The sequence below is a fragment of the Dipodomys ordii genome, unplaced genomic scaffold (genome assembly GCF_000151885.1).
Source record: "Dipodomys ordii isolate 6190 unplaced genomic scaffold, Dord_2.0 Scaffold165, whole genome shotgun sequence".
Taxonomy (NCBI): domain Eukaryota; kingdom Metazoa; phylum Chordata; class Mammalia; order Rodentia; family Heteromyidae; genus Dipodomys; species Dipodomys ordii.
This window is the reverse complement of record NW_012267381.1, coordinates 2,538,279-2,561,912: the sequence shown is the minus strand read 5'-3', so window position 1 is coordinate 2,561,912 and position 23,634 is coordinate 2,538,279. Positions and strand designations below refer to the sequence as shown.

Sequence of the window (23,634 nt, the reverse complement as noted above, 5' to 3'; positions counted from 1 at the left end):
GTAGAAAGAACACCGAAGACCACTTGCTAGTGATAGAGTCTTCAGTGTATCACTTAACTATTCCATGCCTCAGTTTTCATAGCAATGCCTACCAGGCAAGGGTCAGGTGAGAAATTAGAGCCTGCCATTGTGTGTGGACCTGACTCTATCAATGCTCCTAACTGGCTGGAGGCTGGGCTCAGGAGCCCTGGGGTGCAGAAACTTGTAAGGACTGGAGAAATATGGGGCGCTCAGGACTTCCTGCCTCTCTGGGGATCCCACATAAGGCAATGTGATCACAGAAGGGGTCAAGATCTGGGACAGGACAGGGCTGGGCTGGGAGGTGAGCTCTCTCTGCTGTCCTTGCTCAGAAAGGGCCTGGTTTTTCCTAGCAGACCAAGAGGCCTTGAAGGCTCCCGCCTTGTCTCATCCCACCAGCCAAAGGTGAGAGCTCTGGAAACACTTAGCAGCTCCTGGAGAGACTCTGGCTTCAACCTAGCCTAACTCAGTGTATGTGAACTGGGTTTGATTATATCCTGCCTCAGTTTACTCAGAATCTATAGCATGGAGTGACCTGACCCTGCACCTGAGAAGACACAGAAATATGGGGAGGAAAGAGCCCATTCTTTGGAGGTCAGCAGCTGTGTGTTCAAATCCTGATACCCACCACTTTCTTCTGGCAATCAGGAGTCTTTGAATCTTACAGCCTCTATTCCCTAACCAATGAAGGAGGGGAGTGTCCACCAGGCAGGAATAAGCACAAATCACAGCATATAGTTTATTGGTTTATTTTCTTCCCCCACCTGAATGTCAAACCCCATGAGATTGGGACTTGGTCTTACAAACTCTTCTATCCTAGAACCCAAGGTGGCCCCTGGCATTTCACCCTAAATAATCATTGAGTGACTGAGTGAATGTCATGTCCCTCAGTGACTGAAAGCTCCCTTGTACTGTGAACTCTCAGCATCCAAGGGTATGTGGTTCCAAGGAGACCATTATTGGCTGCACATAATCAGAATTAAACACGAGTGACAATAATGTGGGTGGGACTGACTGACAGCTTCCCCACATGAAATGAGCTGCATGGTGTGTAGCTTGGTCAAAATCCACCTGTGATATATCTACAGATAAGGTGGGCTTGCTGTAATTCTAAACTATCATCCTGGAGTCAAAAGCATTGGAAGTTCACAGATATTGGGAAAAGAAACTTGGGAAAACAAGACAGAATTCCTAGATCTGGTACAGTCTGGGTGGTCATCATGTCTGCCGGGTTTGGAGGATGTCAGGGCCTCTGGGCTCATCTAGACCAGGGGACAGTTTCTATGTGCCCACAGAGGCCAGGCAGGAGGGTAAGACAGGAGCACTGGGCATTTGGGGGAGCATCCATGCCTCTGATCTGGTAGGGTTCCCTCGTACTAGCTGACTGTGGGTCCAGTTTGGAAGTATAGTTGATTTTTCTAGGAAAAAAAAATCCAGGAAAACAGTGGGGGAATGATTCATTTTTAAAAGACAAATAAAAATGAGAGCAAACCAAAGTCACTTGTGGACTAGGAGGGGCCCAGTGGTACAGCTGGATCATCTTAGATAATGTGTGAAAAAGGGCTTCCCTGAAATGACTTCCATGGAGGTTCTCATCTTTCCAGGCCTTCAGGAAAGTTCCAGTCTTGGAGACCTAGGACGCTTTTTGTAGGACATATGGGCATGCCACCCGGAGCTGAAAGGCCAGGGTTACACATAGTAAGGAAAGGAGCCACTTCTCTGGGTTCTTAGGCTCCAGGGGTACCCAAGTTTTGACTCCCAAAGTTAAGGGAAAGTTGGCTCCTGCAGTGCTTGTTTCTTCACTGAGTGATTCTCTTCCATGTGACTTTGAGCACAGGCTAGATCGCTGGGCCCATTTGGAAGGTGGATCCCTAATGTAGCCCCATCTCCCTCACAGGAATAGTGAGAAAATCAATGGCGATTAAATAGTAAAGAGATAAAAGTGTTTCTGAAAATGGAAAGTGCTTTACAAATGCCAGGTGGGGTCATCCTCATTCTGGTTATTATTAAGAGCAAAACACTTTTGCAGACCAGAGGAAAGGGGCCCAGGACCCAGAAGAGCAAAGAATCACTAGTGATGTCATAAGGATCAGATCCAATCCAACAGGGATCAGCCCAGGGAGGGACACATGCTCACCAGCTATAAGACAAGACCATCCTGGGGTGCAGGAGCTTATTACAGCTCCTCCCCACCCCCTTCCAGCCACCCGGTGTCCAGCTCATGGAGCCCTAATCAGGTCAGGCTGGAAACATAGGAGTCCCACATGTGCAGCCCATGAAATAAAGAAATCATATAAATAACATAAATAGTTTCCCATATATTCTTAGCTATATAAATTATTCTCTTTTGCCCTAAAAACTATAATCTGTGAGGTAGAAAAAAATACCCTGTGAGCATCTCCCTAAGGCTGCAGAATGAGAGATTAGTCACTTGGATCCCTAGGGGCCCCAGCGGGGCTGTGGTAGATCTTTAGGGGTAACTGGAAGAGAAAGGAAAATGGGTAAGAGAGGGCTAGACAGAGCAGAAACCACAAGTTCAAGGGCCTTAAGAGTCTGTCCTCGGCCAATGACCTGGGGTGCTAGTGTTAATGGCCAGCCATGACCTGGGTCCTCCACGCCTGTCGTTTATCCTCTTGTACCCCTGCCCAGTTGGCCATAGATGATATTGCTCCCAAACGCCTCTTCTGGCCTGTGGGGCCTTTGCTGTCTTCTGCCCAGGGCTGAACTGGAGCTGAGCAGAGTAGGGTGTCACAGGGGAACAAGACTCGGAAGACAAGAGGAGGACAAAAGTCTCCATGAAGTGAAAATAAGAATACATAGAAAACCAACTCCCAACTCTTTTTCTCCTCTTGTCAAGCTGTAGGTCGGCTTCTGAGATCCATGACATCATTTATCTGTGATGTCTGTCATTCCAGTGAGGTATCTCAGGTCACCTGTGGCTTCCCTGCCACTGAAGATCCTTCTAGCAACCTTGGCCTCCCCTGAGCCACAGGCCCTCCTATGGCTGCTGATGGCTTCAGCCCTGGCATCCACAAAGGTGCTGAGTATTGGCTGATTCCAAAGTTTTTTGGTTTAGCAGAGGGACAGCAACTTTGCATCCAGGGAGGAAGGAAGCTTACAAGAGGGTGTGGCAAGGCCACCAAGAGGCCAAGGACTTCCCAAAGGAGGTCATTTCCTCCTGGCTGGCCTCAAACCCTGCTCTGGGGAAGAACATGGCCTCCCACAGAGTGACCCCAGTGAGGTCTTCGTCCTGGCCACGGAAGATGTGATCTGCGCTGTGGGAAGCCTGTGCCTGGCTGGGTGGTGTGCACATCTGTGCATGCCTGGACATGTACACAGCTTTTTCTCCTTCTGAACAGGGCCTTGGTAAGGGGGCACTGGATATGGCCATAAGAGCCAAGAAATTAGCAAAAATACTTCCACTCCTCAGGTAAATAAATTTGTACATTGATTTGTAAATGAAGGAGGCCATTAAGGAGCCAGGCATGGCAAAGTCTCAGCCAGGGCAAAACCTGAGTTAGATAAGCAACTGTGAGGGCAAATGTATAACCAGAATCATAGCTCATGAGCTGACAGCTCTCCTATGTCACTGTCACCAGCAGGTATGGGGACTTTAGCCAGGAGGACCCCAGCCACCAGGAATTGGCAGAATATATTCCAGAGCAAGGAGAAACAATGAGCTTGCCATACCCCTTCCTGATACCAGGGCACTGTCCCATCCTCCTCTAGGCTGCCATTACAGGTCTTTATGACTCCCTGCCTCTTCTCAGATGCACTATCTGAGGCCCACCTCGGGGACTGGCTCACTCACCCATCTTATCTGTATTGGGTTCTATAATGAGCAGGGCAGGATGGTCCTGGAGACCATAAGGGTGCCTAATTAAGGCAAACTGGAAAGGTCAAAGCTAAGACACAGGGCTCCTGGGCCTGCATCTGACTTGGGTCCAGCCAAGCTCAGAAAACTTTCCTTGCTCTGCACAACCAGCTCCCGCCGCCATCTTCAGCAGAATAAAAACTACCAGAGGAGTGCAGGCAGAGCTCGCCACCCTCTGGGTAGGCCCAAAGGACTGGACTGACGCTTCCTAGATGGACACCTGCCCCAGCTGCCCTGCCTCCTTCCTCTGCTTTCTTCCAGCTCCAGACAATCCTAGAAACGGAGATGGCAGGACATCCTCCATTGCTCAGCCAACCTCACCCCTGCTCTCTTCTCTGTCTCCCTTATTTTCCTTACACATCCCTTCCCCAGTCTACCCTCCCACTCCATATCCTCAACAAGGTCAAGGACCCTGAGACTCCCAGGCAGGGCTTTGCTTCTCTCTGCCGCCAAGCATGGAGGGAAGCAGAAGGCTGGCAAGGGTCTGTAAAGGGAGGGGTGGTGAGCAGCGCAGGCCAGTGTGTTCTTGTATTCTGTGTGCCTCCCTGGAGGGGCCTTGGGAGTCCTGGCAGTGCCACAGGCTCAGCAGCAGCAGCTTAGCGCTTACAGGTATACACGAGCTCCTGTTGGGCACACTGCTGGCACTCCACATAGCAGCACCACTGCACCTGGCAGTGGCAGGAGAAGACCACCAGGCGGCTCTGGGTGTCATAGCCTCGTCCGCAGCACAGGCTGCTACAGCTGGCCTCCCGGGAGCACACTCGGCCTGCTGTGCCTGGAGAGTACTTGCTGGGCCGACAGAAGCTGGGGGAGTCCTCCATGTAGACCAAATCCCCAGATCGGGGTGTCAGGCCCTTGGTGGGGCCACTCAGCTTGGCAGGTGCCCATACCTCCAGGCGGCCTAAGGCCTCATTGGTGGCACTGGACACCTTGATGGCAGAGTCATAGCGTAGCTTCAACACCTGGCCTGTCTCTCGGAATGGGGAGAGTTGCTTCCAACAGGTACGCACAGCACAGGAGCCAGACACGCCGTGGCACTTACAGGTGGTCCTGAGGCCACTCTTCACGGCCTGGAAAGAGAGGCAAGGTAGAGACCTGCTCAGTAACCCAAGCCTGTCACAGTGAGTCAACCCTGGTAAAGTGTTAGGGAGAATGAAGAGACTGGACTCAAGTTTTCCCACAAGGTGCCTTTGTGCTAGTTAGTAAAAGGCTCTGCTTTCTCTATGTAGTGCTGGCAGCATGGTGCAGGCAGCATGAACCAGGTCCCAGTCACACCTTCTCCCTTGATCAAGAGTTCTAGTAGACCATACAAGCTGCATGACGGAACACAGCAGCCCTGCTTTACTCAACTCAAGGATGAGGACTCAGAACACAGGATTCTGTTTCATAAAGACTTAGAGCTTGGGGCTGGGAAGGTGGCTCAGTGGTAGAGCGCTTGCCTTGCATGTATGAGGCCCTGGGTTCGATTCCTCAGCACCACATAAGCAAAAAGAAAAAAGCCAGAAGTGGCACTGTGGCTCAAGTGGTAGAGCACTAGCCTTGAGCTGAAGAGCTGAGGGACAGCACCCATGCCCAGAGTTCAGGCCCCATGACCGGACCCAAAAAAAAGACTTAGAGCTTATGCTAGGCACTGGTGGTTCACACCTGTAATCCTAAACTACTCAGAAGTCTGAAATCTGAGGATCACGGTTCAAAGCCAGCCCTGACAGGAAAGTCTGTGACTCTTATCTCCAATAAACTACTCAGAAAAAGCCAGAAGTGACGCTGTGGCTCAAGTGGTAGAGCTTGAGCCAAAGCAGCTCAGGGACAGATACAGGCCCCAAGTTCAAACCCCAGGACCAGGGGGAAAAAAAGACTTAAAGCCTTTCCTGCCTTCTCATCCAAATAGATCTAGAGACCCACTGCCCTCCATTCTCATACCATACTCTAAGTTTCCCTGCTCCCCTTCTCCCTATCTTTCGTGTGTGTGTGTGTGTGTGTGTGTGTGTGTGTGTGCGCATGTGTGTGTGTGTGTGTGAGGGCCAGAATGCTGGCCTGTCATAGAGCTTGCTCCTTAGCTCTGCACCCTGCCTGGGGCCACACTTTGGGAAGCCAGGAATGTGCTCACCTTGATACCCACATGGGTATTGTGGGCATCAGCCCGAGCCCGCAGGTCCTTGCTTCCTCTCTTAGGCCCCAGGAAGTTGCTCAGGAACTTGGTGCTGTACTTGAGGTTGTCACCACACACTCCCCACTGCCAAGCTTGTCGACTCTCCAGGCCCGGGGAGTCATCACAGGTGCAGCGTTCCATGCGCCCAGCACTGCAGGCCCGGGCCAGCGCATGAGTGAGTGCGGCTGAGGATATTGCATACAGGAAGGCTGTCTCCTTGAAACCTGTGTGGGGCACCCAGACATCAGCAGGAAAGAAGAGATCCGTGGTGGCCTACTGTCCTCTGAGGGCTGGAGGAGGTAAAGGGGGTACTGGTGTGGGTAGGTTGGGAAAGTATGAACTCCAGAACACAGGCGTTGAGTGAGTATCACATGCCACTTGGTTTCAGGCTGAATGTTGCCATTAAAATGGAATTTCCAAGTCAGGCACTGGTGGCTCATTCCTATAATACTAGCTATTCAGGAGGCTGAGATATGAAGATCATGATTTGAAGTCAGCCCAAGTTGAAAAAGCCCTTGAGACTCTTATCTCCAATTAACCACCAGAAAATTGAAAGTGGCACTGTGGCTCTAAGTGTAGTAGATCACTAGTCTTGGGGGGGGAGGGGGGAAGAAAGCTCAGGGACAGTGTCCAGGCCCAGAATTCAAGTCCCACAACTGACTGTAAAAGACAAAAAAAGGAACGTCCAGATCCCATTATGGAGTGAGTACTAGATCCCCAGAGGGCAGCAGGACAGGAGCCACAGACTCCAGAACTAGCTAAAAATGCTACAATGTGAACAGAAGAGGCTTGGATACCTGAAGAGGGGCTAAACAGGCATCTTGATTCTGAGTGCATATGCAACAAATGGGACCAAACCATTTGTCAGGCCCTGTGCCCCTGAGATCTTGCCCTGTGGGCTTCCTAGAACTTCCTGCTGTCTCTCCAATATCATTTTCTGCCATCCATTGTGGAGTTGACCTCATAACAGAATGGCCTTGGCTCTCCTGGATGACTTGCCTCAGCCCAAACATCACACCCACTACCATGACCACAGATGTGTCTTCACTATTGGTGGCCAGTCCAAACCTGGTCTCCTGGCCTTCAGTGTGCCTGGAAGGCTAGTGACCCCCCAAAGAGAGGGAAAAAAAGACACTAGCTCTGCCCCAGTCCCCTCCATGGAAGAATCCACAGAGACCAGAGGCTTTGTATTTCTGTCTCCTCAGCAATGGAGTATCAAGAAGACTTCTTGCTTCCAGGTGTGCTTTCCAAGGGAGGATGAGTCTGTCTGTCACTCCAGCATCTAGCACAGAACCTGACTCACTGTGAGCATCCAGAGACACTCGTAGATAGAAGGGTGGGCATGGGGGATGAGGAAGGAGGAGGCAGAGTCAAGATGGAAGGGAAGGGGGGAGTGATAATGAGGCCTCTTTTGATGAACAAAGAGACAGAAGAACGAGTACACAAGGGAAGTTTTTTACCTCAAGCATTTGGGTCAGTTATGAATTGCCTCCGTCCACACGTTTTTACATATTACATGTTCACTTGTGGAGGAGGCCTAGGGAGGGAGGTGGTTAGAAGCCACCTGTCTTGTCTGTGGGATCCTCCAGGAATGGTCTTGTGTCTTTCCCTCTCTTGTATCTTTCTTGCTCCTCTGCCTTAGGTTGGGTTACCATTGGCCTTCAACAGACCCTCAATAACTTCCCCAGGCTCTTCTCACTCAGAGCTGTGCCCAGCTTGCCAAGGAAGCATAGCTAGGACATAACCCCCGCGCCCCCCACCCGTCCTCCCCGCCTAGTCTCCTTCTTCACAGTTCCCCCTCTCTTCTCATCACTCTCCCTTCCTCCCTCCTCCCTCTCAGTCCTTCTCACCTCTCTTGAGCAGGCTGGTCCTCCCCTCCAGGCTGCAGTTCCAGCGCTCCTGCCGGAACTGGAACTGGCACTCCAGCAGGCCCAGGTGGGCAGCATCCCGCAGGGTCTCAGCCAGGCCGGGCTCCCTGCGGCAGAGCTGCTTCTGGCGACGGGAGAGCTTCAGCAGGTCACACTGCTTCAGGTGGGCACCACCCTGTGCTGGGGCTACCGCAGTGCCCAGGCCTGGGAAGGGTGTCAGGACCTCTCGCCCAGTCAGGCTGGAGAAAGAGAGAGAGGTGCTGGTGAGTCTTGGAGGCCATGATGGGAGGGCAAAGGTTGGGACATGCCAGGCACTTTATTCATTATTCTTTTGTGGGACAAGGATTGTATCTCCATTTTCCAGATACTAAGGTACTTGAAACAAGGATGGATGCAGAACCTCAAACCTGTTTTCTAGATGCTAGTGTATGTTCTTGTCTACCCGATTTCCCAGACATGCCCAATTAGAAAGGCCATTTGAAATAGTTCACTAAAAATAAAGAGCACAAAAGCTAAGCCATAGCATGGGGCTCAGAGTTTAAGCTTTAGTAGCAGCATAAAAACAAAACAAGCAAATAAAGAGAAGATTCAAAAGATTCATATGTGGAAATTCTGATTCTATTGCTCTGGAGTAGGGCCTGGAAATCTGTATGTTTTTAACATTTAATAGGGAGGATCAGGGCTGGGAAGTTGGCTCAGTGGTAGTACTTGCCTTGCATGCATGAGGCCCTGGGTTTGATTCCTCAGCACCACATAAGCAGAAAAAAGCTGGAAGTGGCACTGTGGCTCAAGTGGTAGAGCACTAGCCTTGAGCTGAAGAGCTGAGGGACAGTGCCCAGGCCCAGTATTCAAGCCCCATGACGAACAAAAAAAAAAAAATTAGGGAGGATCAAAAGTTGGGAAATTTTGAGAAATAGTGTCACCCACTGCCTGAAAGGGAAAGTCATCACTTTGAGATGAGCACAAGGGAGTACTGATGTAGAGCAAATACCTAGCCAAAGGCTGGATTCTTTTCTTCCTGGTATTATATCATTGCTTATGCCCATTGCCTTGCTCATGCCAACTTAGCTTGTTTCCAAAATCCCACATAGATAATCAACCATGTGGCTTTTTTGGTGCCTAGTACAAATAGATGCTTGGGAGGAAGCAAGGAAGGAAGGAAGGAAGGAGAAAGGAAGGAAGAAAGAAGAAAGGATGGTAGGAAGGAAGGAAGGAAGGAAAGAAGGAAGAGAAAGAAAGAAAGAAAGGAAGGAAAGAAAGAAAGAAAGGAAAGAAAGGAAGAAAGAAAGGAAGGAAAGAAAGAAAGGAAAGAAAGCAGGCAGGCAGGCTGACAGATGGTGGGATGAAGATAAAGGTGAATCCTAGACTTTTATTCTGTATCCATAGTCATAGATATAGATCCTGGAGTCAGCCTGCCATATTGTAAACCTGATGCTGCCACTTCCTAGCTGGGTAATCTATGAAGGTTTGTTTTTCTCCTCTATGAAACAATAGAAATACATATAGATCCTGCCCCCACCCCTTCCTCCCAGGGTTGCTGTAAGGGTTACATGAATAGTACAAGCCACATCTGGGCACTATGGTTTATTCCTGTAATCCTGGTTACTGGGGAGGTGGAGACTTAGAGGATCATGGCTCAAGGCTAGCCTAGGCCAAAAGTTAGAAAGACCTCATCTCAACTAATGGCTGGGCTTGGTTGATATGTGCCTATGATCCCAGCTATATTGTAGGCATTGGTAGGATTATGGGTCCTTACCTACCTGGAAAAAAAGTGAGACATGGGTTGGAAAATAAGCTAAAATGAAAAGGGATCATTGAAAGAAAAAAATAAGGTAGAAACCATAGTAACTGGCTAGGCAGGCTTGTATTCCACTGGCTAGAGTTTTCCAAGTGTTTCCCGCTCTGTAAGATGCCTTACCCTTTTACCGGAGTGTCGTGATGGGGAACTGGAGGGTTTTTGTTATTGTTATTTGTTTTTCTGTGCTAGCCCTGGGGCTTGAACTCAGGGCTTTGGCCCTGGTCCCTGAGCTTTTTTTGCTCAAGGCTAGCACTCTACCACCCTGAGTGGTCAGAGAGGCCCTCATCCCACTGAGCTAAGGGCACTGTTCTGCTGTTAGGAATCACCTGCCTCAGCCAGACATTTGGCTGGACGCCACACTCACCGTCTGTCTGGGGAGTAGGAAGCCTCACTGGAGGGTGTAGGCCCTGGCCAGGCCTCAGGGGCCCCATAGATTCCAAATCCATCAGGTGCGGCCAACCCAGCGTGGAGCATATCTCTGAAACCTCAGAGCAGAGACAGATGCTATCGGCTCCCCCTGGCCCAGCCTGGCCCTGGGCTCCCCTCCCAGACAGGGTGAGGGCAGGGGCCCGTTAATCATTAATCTGGGGGCAAATGGGTAAATTTCCAGTCCACCAGGCCTACACCCAAACCCCTCCCTGCAGCCTGGCAGGAAACCCTCAGAGCTTGACCCTTGGCAGGTCCAGAACAGAACCTGAGGTCAGCCAACAGCTCAGGAGACCTCACTTCCACTGGCTTTCAGCATGGAGGGTGGTCTGGGGGCAACAGGGAGAAAAGGGGCAGCAGCCCAGAAGCCCTGGTGTGAGGGACAACTGTGGTTCAAATGATTCCTGTGTCTTAGAAAGTAGGGCCTCCATTGCAAAAACTGATTAGCAGAGAAGAGCAAAGAGTGATGAGAATTTTGGCTAATGGACTAAAAATCCTTCAAGGCCTTCCTCAAAGTCCAATCATAATACTATAATTATAGCCATATTATATATCATATAATATAACATAATGCATTATTATATTTATTATGTATTATGTTATACATATTATGTGTTATGTGATATATACTAGTATACCTACCATTTTTTGGATATCTACTACTGAGCCTTTTGAATTACTATTGTGGGCACCTAAGCTCAACCATTCCTTCTACCTACATGGTTTTATATGGTCTCTGTTGACCATTATATATCAGTCTGCTGATTGGATCAATGATAATCATATGACCCAACCAAGGCCAATTAGTCCTTTCTCTCTGGGATTTTTGGAATTTGAATGAAGAGACCTTGCAGTTTCATGCTCTCCCTTCTTTGCTTTGAGGAAGTGGGCCTGTAACACACAGAAAGCAAATAGAGGAAGCTGAGAAAAAGAATTAGTCAGAGCTAGGTAGTGTGCGCCTGTGATCTTAGCACTCAAGGCTAAGGCAGGAGTACCACAAGCTCCAGGCCTGCCTGGGCTACATGGTGAGACCCTTTCTTCAAAACAAATTTTTTTTAATTAACCAAAAGCATCAAGAGAAATTGAATGGGAGAAAGAATTGAGTACCAGAATTCCCTAAGCTGCGCTTGTGAGGCAGGCTTTGTAAACACCCTTCCACTCATCAACGGCACTTGTTTTTCTTTTTAATTTAATGTAATAGACCTTAAGATTGATGGCTTCAGGAGTCTAATATAAAGTCAGTTAATTTTATTAGTGGTAATGACACTTAGTCGTGATTAATGGTCAGAAAAGGCAGCCAACCGCACAGAAGCCTCAGGCCGCACTGGGCCCTGATCTGTACAGAGCTGCTCTCAAAGAAGGTTTCCTGGCACTGTCTTGGGGGAGGGGGTCCCCACAGAGCCTGGAAAGAGCCTGAGAGGACTTCCAGGACCCAGTATGTCTTTTATATGTTTTCTCTATGTTGCAGTTTTAGATCATATCCCCTTTGTAGAAATAGTACCATGACAGTGAATTGAAAAGAAAATTACTCAATCCATTTCCTTAAATGGTGCTAAAGAATTCTCTTCCACACACCTTTCTCATCTACCAGAGAAGGGTCTTGGATCCCAGAAGAATTCTGGGCATTTCAGGTTCCAGCTCACTCATTGGCTATTGTGCGGAGTCCCCTCCCATGGAAGAAAACTCAGGCTATTATATGCCAGGCCTAAGAACCCTAACCTTATCAAAATCCTGATCACCTACATGTCAGCTGAGCCCCAGGGGGTTAGAGAGGTAAGACAGACAACTGGAGAAGTTCAAGTGGGTTCTGTTAATCTCAGGAATCCACACAGAATGGGGCTCTTAGGAAGACACTGCCCTGTGGTCAGACACTCCCAGCCACACTGCAGCCAGCTTTACTAGTGACCAGGAACTAAATAGAGCAGATGAGGCTTCTCCAAGACCCTCACCCCCAGATCCCTTCTGTCTACTGCCGGCTCTTCCTTCCCCCTCCCCCTCCCATACTGTCCTCATCCACAGATCTAACTTAAGTCAGGTTGATGGCCTGTGCTGGATTCAAGGACATGGTCCTGCCTCTGGACGTTGACAGTCTGGAGGGAACTTGGTTGGACTCAGGATCCCTCCAAGCTCTTTTAGGAGTAGGGGAAAGAGAAAAGCTGCGAAGGGCCTGCCTTCCTGAAGAAAAACTAGTAGTTGAGCTCCCAGCACCTTCTCGGTGACAAGCTGGCCCCTGCCAATTCTGTCCTACCTGTGTCAGAGGCCTGGAGCAGGAATAAGTGTTCAGCTCTGACATAGGCATGCTCCAGGCTCTCTGGGGGAAGAGTCGCAGGTGTAGAGCTTTCTCATTACCATGGAATCCCTCCACCACCTTCCTCCAGGCTGTTCTTCCAACCCTGCCCCAGCCTTTGTTTCTGCTCCAGAGGCCTGACAGTCTCAGTAGAGGCTGTGCCAGGATGTGGATGGGCAGGTAGCATTCGACAAGGTGGGTAGTAACTGGGGCACCCAATAATGCTAGTGTGTCTGGACTTATGACCAGTGGGTCAGGAGCTAGGACTGGCACCCGAGCTCATGCCAACGGAAGGCAGCTGCCTGAGAACCAGGAAAGCCTGAGCTGCCTGGGGCCTTGGCCTCAGCCCTGCGAAACCCCATTAGATGCTCATGATAACTGGCTTCCGCTGCAGGGCCATTTGCATGGTCAATGCTCCCTTTGTGCTTTCCTCTCAAGCATCTCAGCCCACCTCCCTGGCCCTCACTGAGCCCCTATACCTTACATCCCCTCACACCCCCACCCCAACCTGTGCCTTCCATGCTCCACTCCCACCTCTCCCCAGCAGGGGGCAGTTCCAGGGAAAGTTCCCAGCCACTGGCCAGTCTCCCCATCCAGATGTCTCTCCCCTCCCCTTATTACACTGAGGGGTGCCAGGCTTACCCCATCTTTCTATCCCATTCTCCTCTGAGAGATTCAGTGTCACCTCAGGCCTGCTCCAAGAAGACATACTCAGGGCACAGCCTGGCCAAGTTGGCAGTTGCTGTTTCCTACCTTTCTGCCAACTTCTCCATTCCCCTCCTCCCACCCTCTCCCTCGCCCATTCATTTCTTTATTCACTATCAGCCTCCAGACTGGTCCACCCACAGCCATGAGATCTCTCACTACTTCCTACCTGCCTGTTCCCTAAACTCCCTCCTTTCAGCTCCCGACCTCCAGGACTCCACCCTAGAGATGGAATCTGCCCATCCCCTCCTCTGGCATCCACCCAGATGCCATCCCCTATCCCATCTAGCTCTGAAGAAAAGAGTCTGGCCCAGCTGTGGGCTTTGTCTCCACTTCCTGTCTTGCCCAGGCTGCCCACTGAGGATGGCATTAGGGAGAAGTTGCTTGAGCTGAGTGGGCAGCCAGCCACACAGCCAGCATGCTCTGCATCTCAACAATCTCAGGATTTCAGCATCTGTGCAGGAAACACTTCCCCTCCCTCCTTTCCTTCTGCCTCTCTGCCTCTGCTCAGGCTCAGGCTAAAGCTTGGAGAGGAAGCCTTCTGTCCCTGGCATGTATGGCTCAGCCGGTACAGTGGCCACAGAAGGTCCCCAATGTCAGTTTGTCCAGAGCAGAAAGATTCCTTGCCTTTGTAAGTCTGGCTTATGAGCTTTTCCCAGGTCCTTGGCTGGGTGCAAATGGACAACCCTAGGGTCATTATACAGAGCCCTTCCCTGCAGGAACGCCTGGCCTACATGTAAAAGCTGTTGTGCTGTGGAGAGGGCAGGAAGACAAATAGTTTGCCAAATGGATAGGTCCCTGGTGCCCAGAGAGTTCATGGAAGACCTTTTGTCCAATGTGATAGTAGCAGGGCTGGGATGTGCCCTGGTTTTCCTCGTTCTACCTAGCCTGGCAGTCTCCACTTTCACATCTCAACATAATACAGCAGGAACGCAAAATCAGCGACTGCCATGACAAATGTCTCAGGTGGTGGGTGGTGGGAATCCAGGACAGGTGGAGTTGAAGAGAAGGAAACTGGTTGGAATTCCTAGGAGCTCTCTGCACAGTCCTGGAGGTGAGACCCCGAGGAGGAAGAGGAAGAGCCTCTGTTTTAAAGGTTACTTTCCTCCTAGTTGGACTCAATCTCCTTTCTGCCAAAAGTCACAAATGCAGTTTACAGAAGTGGCCTGTCTATCCATATAAATGTGTGAGAGTCTAACACAATACCAGTGCCTGAGAACCTACTCTGCAGGACAGAGGGAAGGCCAAAGGGGTGGATCAGGAAGAGGGGGACCAGAAAAGGACTCACTGTAGTGAGCATCAGAGAAAAGGCAGGGGCTAGACTCCCTTAAGAAAAGCCTTCCCAGCTTCTTGGGTTCACAGACCTAGCCCTGAGTCAGGAGAAAGGCAGCTTCAGGGACACGGGAGGGCATTGTAGAGAAAGGGCTATATCTCCCAATGAGGAATACGTTCCCCCCCTCTCAACACACACACACACACACACACACACACACACACACACTTGGCTCTGCCCCAACCATGGGGTCCTAGCTCCTGGTCTGGTGACTATAGCCAAGTCACTTAACCATGGCAAGTTTACCAGCTCATTAGCTTAGCAGACTCTAAGTGCTCCTGGGCTCTGGCCCCCTTTCCCCTGGGAGGAGCCAACCCTTACCCTCTGCACACTCACTCAGGGATACAAACCATCCCAGAGTTGACAGGCTCTGGGAAAAGAAGTCTTGGACCACAGAAGCTACTTGTCCTCTTGTAAGTCCCAAGGATAGCTCACAGACTTCCACACAAAGCAGAAACCTCCCAGCCAACCAGGGAACCACCTTGAGTACTCCTGAGGGCCAGAGTAGTCCAGGATACCCAGGGAGGAATGAAATCGAGAGAAGATCCCTTGGGAATAGAGTGGATCCCTCTGGAACAGAATCATAATGAATTTCCACCTTAGATCATCTGGACTCACAGCTCAAGAAGAGGACCTGTCTCCTCAACCCAGTCTCTACCTTGTCCTCCTGCCATGTCTAATTCAGCCCACCCTCTGTGCCTTTCTTCATGCCATACCCCCTACCTAGAGTGCTTTTAAAACATTGAATGGCCAGGCACCAGTGGCTCACACCTGTAATCCTAGCTACTCAGGAGGCTGAAATCTAAGGATCCATGTTCGAAGCCAGCCCAAGCAGGAAAGTCCGTGAAACTCATCTGCAGTTAGCTGCCAAAAATCCAGAAGTGGTACAAGTGGTAGAACTTCAGTCTTGAGTAAAAAAGCTGAGGGACAGTACCTAGGTTCTGAGTTTCAAGCTCTAGTACACCAACACACACACACACACACACACACACACACACACAATTAAAATACAAAATACAAAGAATAGCCAGGTGCCGTGGCTCATGCCTGTAAATCCTAGCTACTCAGGAGGCTGACATCTGAGGATCATGGTTCAAAGCCAGCCTGGGCAGGAAAGTTTGTGAAACTCTTATCTCCAATAAACCACCAGTGTAGCTCAAGTGGTAGAGAGCTAGCCTTGAGTTGAAGAGCTGAGGGACAGCACTCAGGCTCAGAGTTCAAGCCCCACGACTGACCAAAATAGATAGATAGAGACTAGGAAAGCTAGTCCTGAGACCCTATACAGCTTAGAGATGATGTTGCTTATTTACCCTAAATAGCTTAGAGATAATGTTGCTTATTCACTTCTACCTTGCTCACCAACCATCCTCTTTCTATGTCTTTTCCCACTTTATTTGGATATAGTACTACTAGCCTCTTCAAGGCTGGACAGTTTCTCAAGTTGTCTGTAACTCCTTGGTGGAGCCATGGCTTCTTATCCTCTGGGGTTGCCTTCCCCAGCCCTGGCCCTTTCCTCCCTCAGCACAGATGTTTTTCAGACACTTGTTGGCTGCATCAATCTCTCAGGTGCTCAACCCTGGGCAGGAGTGTGGTCTAAGCTCTCGCTCAGCCTCCTATGGCCTTGGTCACATGCTGCAGTGGTCGCCACCTAACATCCCACAAACCTTCCCAAGCTGGGCAAGACAGGATGGGGGGGGCAGGCTTGGCAAGAACCTGCCCAGCTCTGAGACTATGACCCATAATGCATGCTCTTCCCAGTGCCAGACCTCAGGACCATCTAGCCCTGGTCACTCCGACCCTGAGCTCTCAAGTCATGCAGCTTCCTTGAGGTGCTGACCTTGGGACTGAGAAAGCCAGGCCAGTCCCCTTTGGGCCCCAATCTGTGGGGACATGCTGTGCTTGGATACCCAAGTTTCCCTTTGATACCCAGCCAGCACCAGTTAAGAAATTGGCCTGAGTCTTTTCTTAAAACTCTACTTGAGTGGAATGCCAGTGGCTCACGCCTGTAATCCGAGTTACTCAGGAGGATGAGATCTAAGGATTGTGGTTTGAAGCCAGGCTGGACAGACAAACCTTGAGGGACTCTTATATCCAATTAACCAACAAAAAGACAGAAGTAGAAGTGTGGCTCAAATGGTAAATCAGCCTTGATTGAAAAGGCCAAGCATTCAAGCCCTGAGTTCAAGTCCCAGTACCAGCACACACAAAAAGAAAGTAATAAAGGGGTGAATTCCATTTTATCAAAATACATTACATGCATACATAGAAATATCATCATGAAACCCCTTTATGAAGCTAATAGATATTAACCAAAAAATAAATAAAATAAATATATAATATTAGGGCTGGGATGTGTCTCAGTGGGGGGTATGCAAGAGACTCCAGCAGCAAAAAAAAAAAGAAATGCAAATTCAAAATAGAGCAAAAAAAACACACAAATAAATAAAAGAACACATGGGATGGACACAGCAGAGGAGGTCCAAGGAAAGGAAAAGGGCCACAACAAAGACGAGGTACTGCCCATGCAGACATTCACTGAAGGAGGGGGGTGGGCACAGCTGGCAACTGTACCCCCAGCATACAGAGAACTATGAGTGAACTAGAGATGTGCATCCATAATACACTAGCTAACAAGTCAGGACTTGAGGACATAGAGTACAAGAGGCATCCCTACCTATGCAAGAGACAGAGGAGGGACTGGAAGGTCAGAGCGCCTCCTCTCCTGCTTCTCTTTCTCAACCTCAACCACAGCAACCTCACCACCATCCACTAAGGGGGCTGGTTGACCCTGGGCCCAAGTCTGGAACCCTTTTCAAAGATTACAGCTCAACCAGAGACAAGTGACCTAAATTCTTCCCTAAAGACACAATTACTCTTATCAGGGATATTTGGCTTTTAATCCATTCCTCAAAGCAGTAAAACTTTTGCTCTTTCTTTCCTCTTACCTTATTTTACTCGAGTCAATTCAATTTCTAAAAAGAAGAAAAATAAGAATGATGCTATTTAAATACATAAAACAAAAATAATTTTTTAAAAAATTGTAAAACTTGCACATCCCAAACTACAAAACACTGCTGAGGGAAACAAAGCCTAAATAGTTATGGCCTAGTTATAAATCAGCCTACTCAATATTGTTAGAATGTGAACCTTTCATAATTGGCTTATAGATTTAATGCAATTCCAATCAAACTCCTAACAGGCTTTCATGTGGATCCTGGTAAGTTGATGCTAAAATTTATGTGGAAACACAAAGGAATAAATAGCCAAAAAAAAAACAATTTTGGAAAAGTACAATGTTAGAGAATTTACAGGTCTTGATTCCTAGACTTACTATAAAGCTACAATCATCAATACGATGTGGAGTTGACACAAGGGTAGGCACAAATATTAGTGGGACAACACACAGAGTTCAGAAATAGACCCACACATGGAGATAAAATGAATTGCAATAAAGATAACATTGGAGAAGAGATCATCCTCAACAAATGGTGCTCCAAGAGGATGGCCATATGAAAAGCAATAACACCAGATCCCTCTCTCACACTACACACACAAACTTGAGATGTATCCTAGACCTAGGTGTAAAAGCTAAACAAAGTTTCTGGAAAAAATATTAGAGAAAAATCTTTGCAACTTTTGAGTAGGTAGAAATTTCATGGGTAGCGGGCTGGGAAGGTGGCTCAGTGGTAGAGTGCTTGTCTTGCATGCATGAGGCCCTGGGTTCGATTCCTCAGCACCACATAAACAGAAAAGGCTGGAAGTGGCGCTGTGGCTCAAGTGGTAGAGTGCTCCAGCCTTGAGCTGAAGAGCTGAAGGACAGCGCCCAAGCCCAGAGTTCAAGCCCAAGACCGACAAAAAAAATGTTTTCTCCATAAAATACCAATAAGAATGAGAAGGCAAGCCACAGATAGGGATAAAATGTTGTGACTGCTTTCTAACAAACAACTTAAATCAGCTAGGTGCTAGCAGCTCATGCCTATAATCCTTGCTACTTAGGTGGCTGGGATCTAAGGATTGTGGTTCAAAGCCGGCCCTGGCAGGAAAGGCTTGTGAGACTCTTACTTCCAATAAATTACCAAAAAAGCTGGAAGTGGAGTTGTGGCTCAAGTGGTAGAATGCTCACATTGAGCACAAGAGCTCAGAGACAGTGCTCAGCTCCAGAGTTCAAACTCAAGGACCAGCCAACAACAACAACAACAAAAGATACTCCATTAACCAATATTCACATGTCAGAACATCCAACACACCATGCACTGGTGGGGCAATACAACTTAAAACCACTATGAGATGTCAATATACATACCTACTAAAATGGCCACTATTAAAATTGTCTATAATTGGCAAGAATAGAAAGCAACTAGAGCTTTCATATAGTACTATGTGACATGGCATAAACATCTTAGAAAACTGTTCAGTCATTTCTTCTGATCAGTTAAACATACACCTACCATAGGATTCAACAATCCAATCCTAGGCCCTGATAGAGAAATGGAGAAATGTCCATAAAAGAGGTATTCATGGTTGCATACTGGGAATATCTAAAACTCTGGAAATAAACCAAAATTCGCATCAACTCAGAAATCAGTGAAAGAATATGTAGCCCATCCATGTAATGGACTACTACTCAAGAATAAGGAGGAAAGAGCCACTGATACTCACAATGACATGAGTGAATCTCAAAAATGTCATATTGAACAAAAGAATCTAAGCACAAAAGGCTCTAGACCATATGATCTCATTTACATAAGCAGAAAGCAGAGGAGTGAGTTTTTTCAGGAAAAAAATCCTTCAGAGCAGTAGAAATGTTCTATGAATAATTCTGGCCAGGTGCCAGTGGCTCAAGCCTGTAATCCTAGTTACTCAGGAGGCTGAGCTCTGAAGATAATGGTTTGAAGCCCACACAGGCAGAAAAGTTCCCATAAGACTCTTATCTCCAATTAACCACTAGAAAACCAGAAGTGGAGCTGTGGCTCAAAGTGGTAGAGTGCTAGCCTTGAGCAAAAGAGCTCAGGGACAGTACCTACACCCTGAGTTCAAGCCCCACAAAAGATCAAAAAAAATTCTGGTCACTTCAAGTGTGTATACAGGTGTATCTATTTGTAAAAATCCAAGCTGCTTATTTAAAATATAAATTTTATATGTGCAATAGTAAGTTGGAAAAATAAAGGCTATGTCTTGTTTCTTTGGTAAGGAGACCAGGATACACTGGGCCCTGCGAGGCTCACAGAGAGTGCCACAAATACTACAGTGACAGGAGGTGAACTAGAGCTTAGGGACCAAGGTTGCCTGATTCTTGGGCATTTGCTGTGTTGTCCTTCATCAGGAAGTCACTTGTCCCCAGGATTCTTAGCACCTTGGAAGTTCTAAGGTCCCCTAACCCTAACAGACCTGTTCTTGGCACTGAAAGTCTACAGTTTTCTAGGACTAGATGTCCTTGTCTGGATAGCTGGACAACTCTACTAAAACGCTCTGTAATGCGAATCTAAGTGTTCCCTATCGCTGGCTCTGTGACTTGGGGCAGACATTTTAACCCTGCTGACCTTTGGGTGTGATGGGCATACACAGCTTTAAGATGGATAGGAAGCTTGAAAAGGATGGACCCAAAGCGAATTCCCAGCACAGCTGCTGGTGGTTTCTGAGGCTCTAGCCACCTCCTGCTATCCTCTGAGCACCTCCTGACAGCCAGGCAGGGTTCCATGTTCCCGTCCCACTGTTGTAGGCAGAGACGCACATTGTGAGCTCTTCCTCTGGGGTCAAGAAGAAGGATATGAGAGAGAGTTAAAGGAGCAGAGGGTGCAGACCAACCTCCAGCTCTTTCCCTGTGCAACCCCTCCACAGCTGCTGTGTCCTGGGGTCCATGGTAGCTAAGGAGAGGACCACTCCGTGTAGGGCATGGAGCACAAGGCTCACACTGTGATACCAGGTGACTCACTAGACTTTTCTGATGATCCATTTTCTTTGGAAACCGTTTGCCCACACCATACAGGCCTCAGGTCCCGTAGAGAAGAGGCTGCATAAATAAATCCTTCATTAGGCTGGGATTAACTTCTAGACTACCTATGTCACCATCATCAACTACACACCTAGATTGAAGGTTCATGCAGAGATGCTGGGCTCCAGTGGCTTACACCTGAGCCACTGAGCTTACATCTGAGTTACTTGGAGACTGAGATCTGGAGGATCAAGATTCAAAGCCAGCACAGGCAGAAAAATCTGTGAAACTCCATGTCCAAACTAACAAGCAAAATGCAGGCTGTAGATGTGGTTCAAATGGTAGAGTGCTAGCTGAGCAAGCAAGCACAGCAAGCTCAAACTCTGAGTTCAAACTCTGGTACCAGGGCAAGGTAGGGGAGTGGAAGAAGCCATTGTTGGCTCACAGGTTTGGAAGTAGAGGTTTTGCTTCATCTGAAAAATAGGAAAAATTACATGTGACTGTCTTTTATTTTTAACCTCTTCTTGCCTCCTTCTCCCCCCTTTCTTCTCCTTTCTCCTCCTCTTCCTTCTGACTGCTTGAAGTTCCAAAAGAATATGAGAACCAGTGCCTCTCAGAGCCCAAACTCCATTTCTGAGAGAAATCTCAGTAACTACACACAAGGGGAAATGGAAAGCCTGGGAATACTTAACCATCTTAAAGGAGGTGGTAGAGCACTTTCAAGGCTGTCAAGATTCAAAGAAGGTTTGCCTCAAGAAAATTGATCTCACTCTCCCAAGAGTCAAATTTTCTTGCACTGGGTAATAAACTAGACCTCTCTATGTGATAATTAGAAATGATACTTCAAATGCATTGAGGACAAAGCACATTGCCTTACATTCTCACGAAAGTGATATCAGATTTCTTCCAGAGGAAAAATATTCCAGTAGAAAACTGAGAACCCTGATCCTAGCTGGAACAACTGAGTCACAAGAGGATGTCCTGAATGATAGCCCTGGCTGAATCCTGTCCATTATTCTGGGGTCAAACAGCTAACAACATGAAGCTCTGATTTTAATTTATTCCCAACTGGAGGGGTGGTGGCTCTAGTATTCCTTGCCAGTTCTATCTAGCTAAGCTCCTAATCTGGAACAGATATTTCCCATTCTCACATCTCACAGATCTGACCATGGGGCAGACTGGCCATCTCCCCTCTCATTTCCAAGGCAACCTCTTGTTCATACACACAAAACCCATTCTAATCTTGAGCATTACTAAAAACTCATTTTTCTTCTAACACTCCAGCTAAGGGGTCCAGGAGCTCTGGAACCCCTATTCTCATCCTACCTGACCTTCTCTCCTATTGCTAATCAGAAAACTCAAGCAAACAAGAGAATTGTGGAAAGGAGCTAATACCTAAGTGTATGTCCTTCCCTTCTCCATTCTGGCTCAGAAACGTCTCAAGGCTGAGACACCTGGATACTGTACTGGTTTCTTTAATGCTAATAATCACTAGAAGCTTGGGTCAAGCACTCACTATGCTTTGCATAACTTTTGTATGTGTGTGTGGGGGGGGTTACTGAGACTTGAACTCAAGGCCCTGGTGCTTTCCTCAGCGTTTTTCACTCAAGGCTGGCACTCTACCACTTGTACTATAGCTCCACTTCCTGCTTTTTGGTGGTTAAGTGGAGATAAGAGTCTCATGGACTTTTCTGCCTGCCTGGCTTTGAACTGTGATCCTCAGGTCTCAGCTTCCTGAATAGCTAGGATTATAGGTATGGGCCACCGCTTTCATATCTTTACTCCATCCTCTTACAAAACAGGCACTGAGCTCCGCATCAGAGACTGTGGGACAGAACAGTTAAGTGATACGGCAAAAGCACACAGCAAGAAAGTGGCAGGATGGAACTCAGAGTTTGTGCCCTGTCCATTACATTCTGCCTGCTGAAAGAAAGGTAGCTCATTCTAGCCTGAAATACTCCGCAAGCAACATCATCTATGTCTACTGCTGTGGCGGGGGAGGGGGATCACACATCAACTCCAACCTGAGCCCCAAGAGAAACTGAGGCCCAGTTTCTTCTCAGGTCATCATAACCAGGGCCCAGAGATAGGATTAGAGTTAACATCCCTCCCCCAACACCGGGCCCATATATTTCAGAGGAGACTATTGCCTACAGTGCAGAGGGTCATGACCTGGAAATTAGTTCACAGCCCTTACACACTGGCCTGCGAGGGGCTCCTCAGACCTTAAGTGCCCTCTTTGTGGCCCCCCTGAAGCAACCACTGCCACATCAGTAGCTGGTTAGAATGTGATCACACGGTGAACCTCGCCCTGACTTGGGGAGAAACTCACCAAAAGAGGAAAGGTTTAAAGTCACAGCCTTGGGGGGAGATGAGGAAGATGCTTTCGGATCCAGGATCCCTGCCACCACCCCACCCCTGCCAAGTGCCTGTCTTTCAGGATCAGAGACAATTGCCCCCTATCTTTCCTTCCCAACTTCCCCCTCCTGGATCCCACCCCACACTCTCCAGCCTCTCAACTGGCACCCCCTCTTTCCAGCCAGGTCCACCCTCCCGAGAAGTCACCCGACGCCAGGTGCATTCTGAGATTTGATCGTTTCCTCAGCGGACGGTTCCTCCCGTGTCTTCAGTCCACCCTCCCTCCCCACCTTCGGCGCGCCTCCAATACCCTTTGGGTCATCCAGAAGCTCTGCCTGGGTCCCCATTATCTACCCCCCCCCCACGCATCCGCCCAGCCCTCCAAATCCCCCGCACCGCAAGGAGATAGGCGAAGGCTGGACAGAGCCCGAGAGGGGAGCAGAGACAGGGCAGCCGAGTGAGGGTCCAGAGCGGGCATGGGACGCAGAGGACGCCTGGACGGGCAGCGCCAGGACCGCGGGCGTGCGCGCGGAGTCGCGGAGTTCGGGCTGGAGGAGTCTGACGCCCAGCAGGGCCAGGGCACGGAAGACTAGACTGGTGGGAGTCTGAGCCCAGAAAACCAGAAAGGAAGCTCGGAACTCGAACTCCGACCCGGTTGCATCTCGACGGGAAGAGGGTCTGAGTTGGAGGCCTCCTCGGGACCCGGGGACAGAGGACTGGGGTGCGGGGCGCTGGCTCTGCTACAGCCGGAGGGGTGACGGGAGCGGGTCGCACGCAGGCCGGGCACTGTTTGCGGCAGCGGGCCCGGCACGGGGGCACCGATTGCGGGAGCGGGCCCGGTGCGGAGGCACCGACTGCGGGAGAGAGGAGGCGGGCGCGGGCTGGG

The 23,634-nt window shown here is 49.0% G+C and overlaps 1 protein-coding gene across 1 annotated transcript in view; it reads right to left on the bottom strand.

The window, feature by feature from the left end:
- Window positions 1-743: 743 nt before the first annotated feature.
- Wnt9b (wingless-type MMTV integration site family, member 9B) overlaps window positions 744-23,634 on the bottom strand; it is a 26,136-nt gene continuing 3,245 nt past the window's right edge. The window contains exons 3-9 of the mRNA XM_013033242.1: window positions 23,493-23,602; window positions 23,145-23,353; window positions 10,434-10,462; window positions 10,072-10,192; window positions 7,892-8,148; window positions 6,000-6,265; window positions 744-4,962 (exon numbers count right to left, since the gene is read on the bottom strand). Of these exons, the coding sequence (XP_012888696.1) occupies window positions 4,489-4,962; window positions 6,000-6,265; window positions 7,892-8,148; window positions 10,072-10,192; window positions 10,434-10,462; window positions 23,145-23,353; window positions 23,493-23,602 (1,466 nt within the window). The 3' untranslated portion in view covers window positions 744-4,488. The remainder of the gene's footprint in view (window positions 4,963-5,999; window positions 6,266-7,891; window positions 8,149-10,071; window positions 10,193-10,433; window positions 10,463-23,144; window positions 23,354-23,492; window positions 23,603-23,634) is intronic.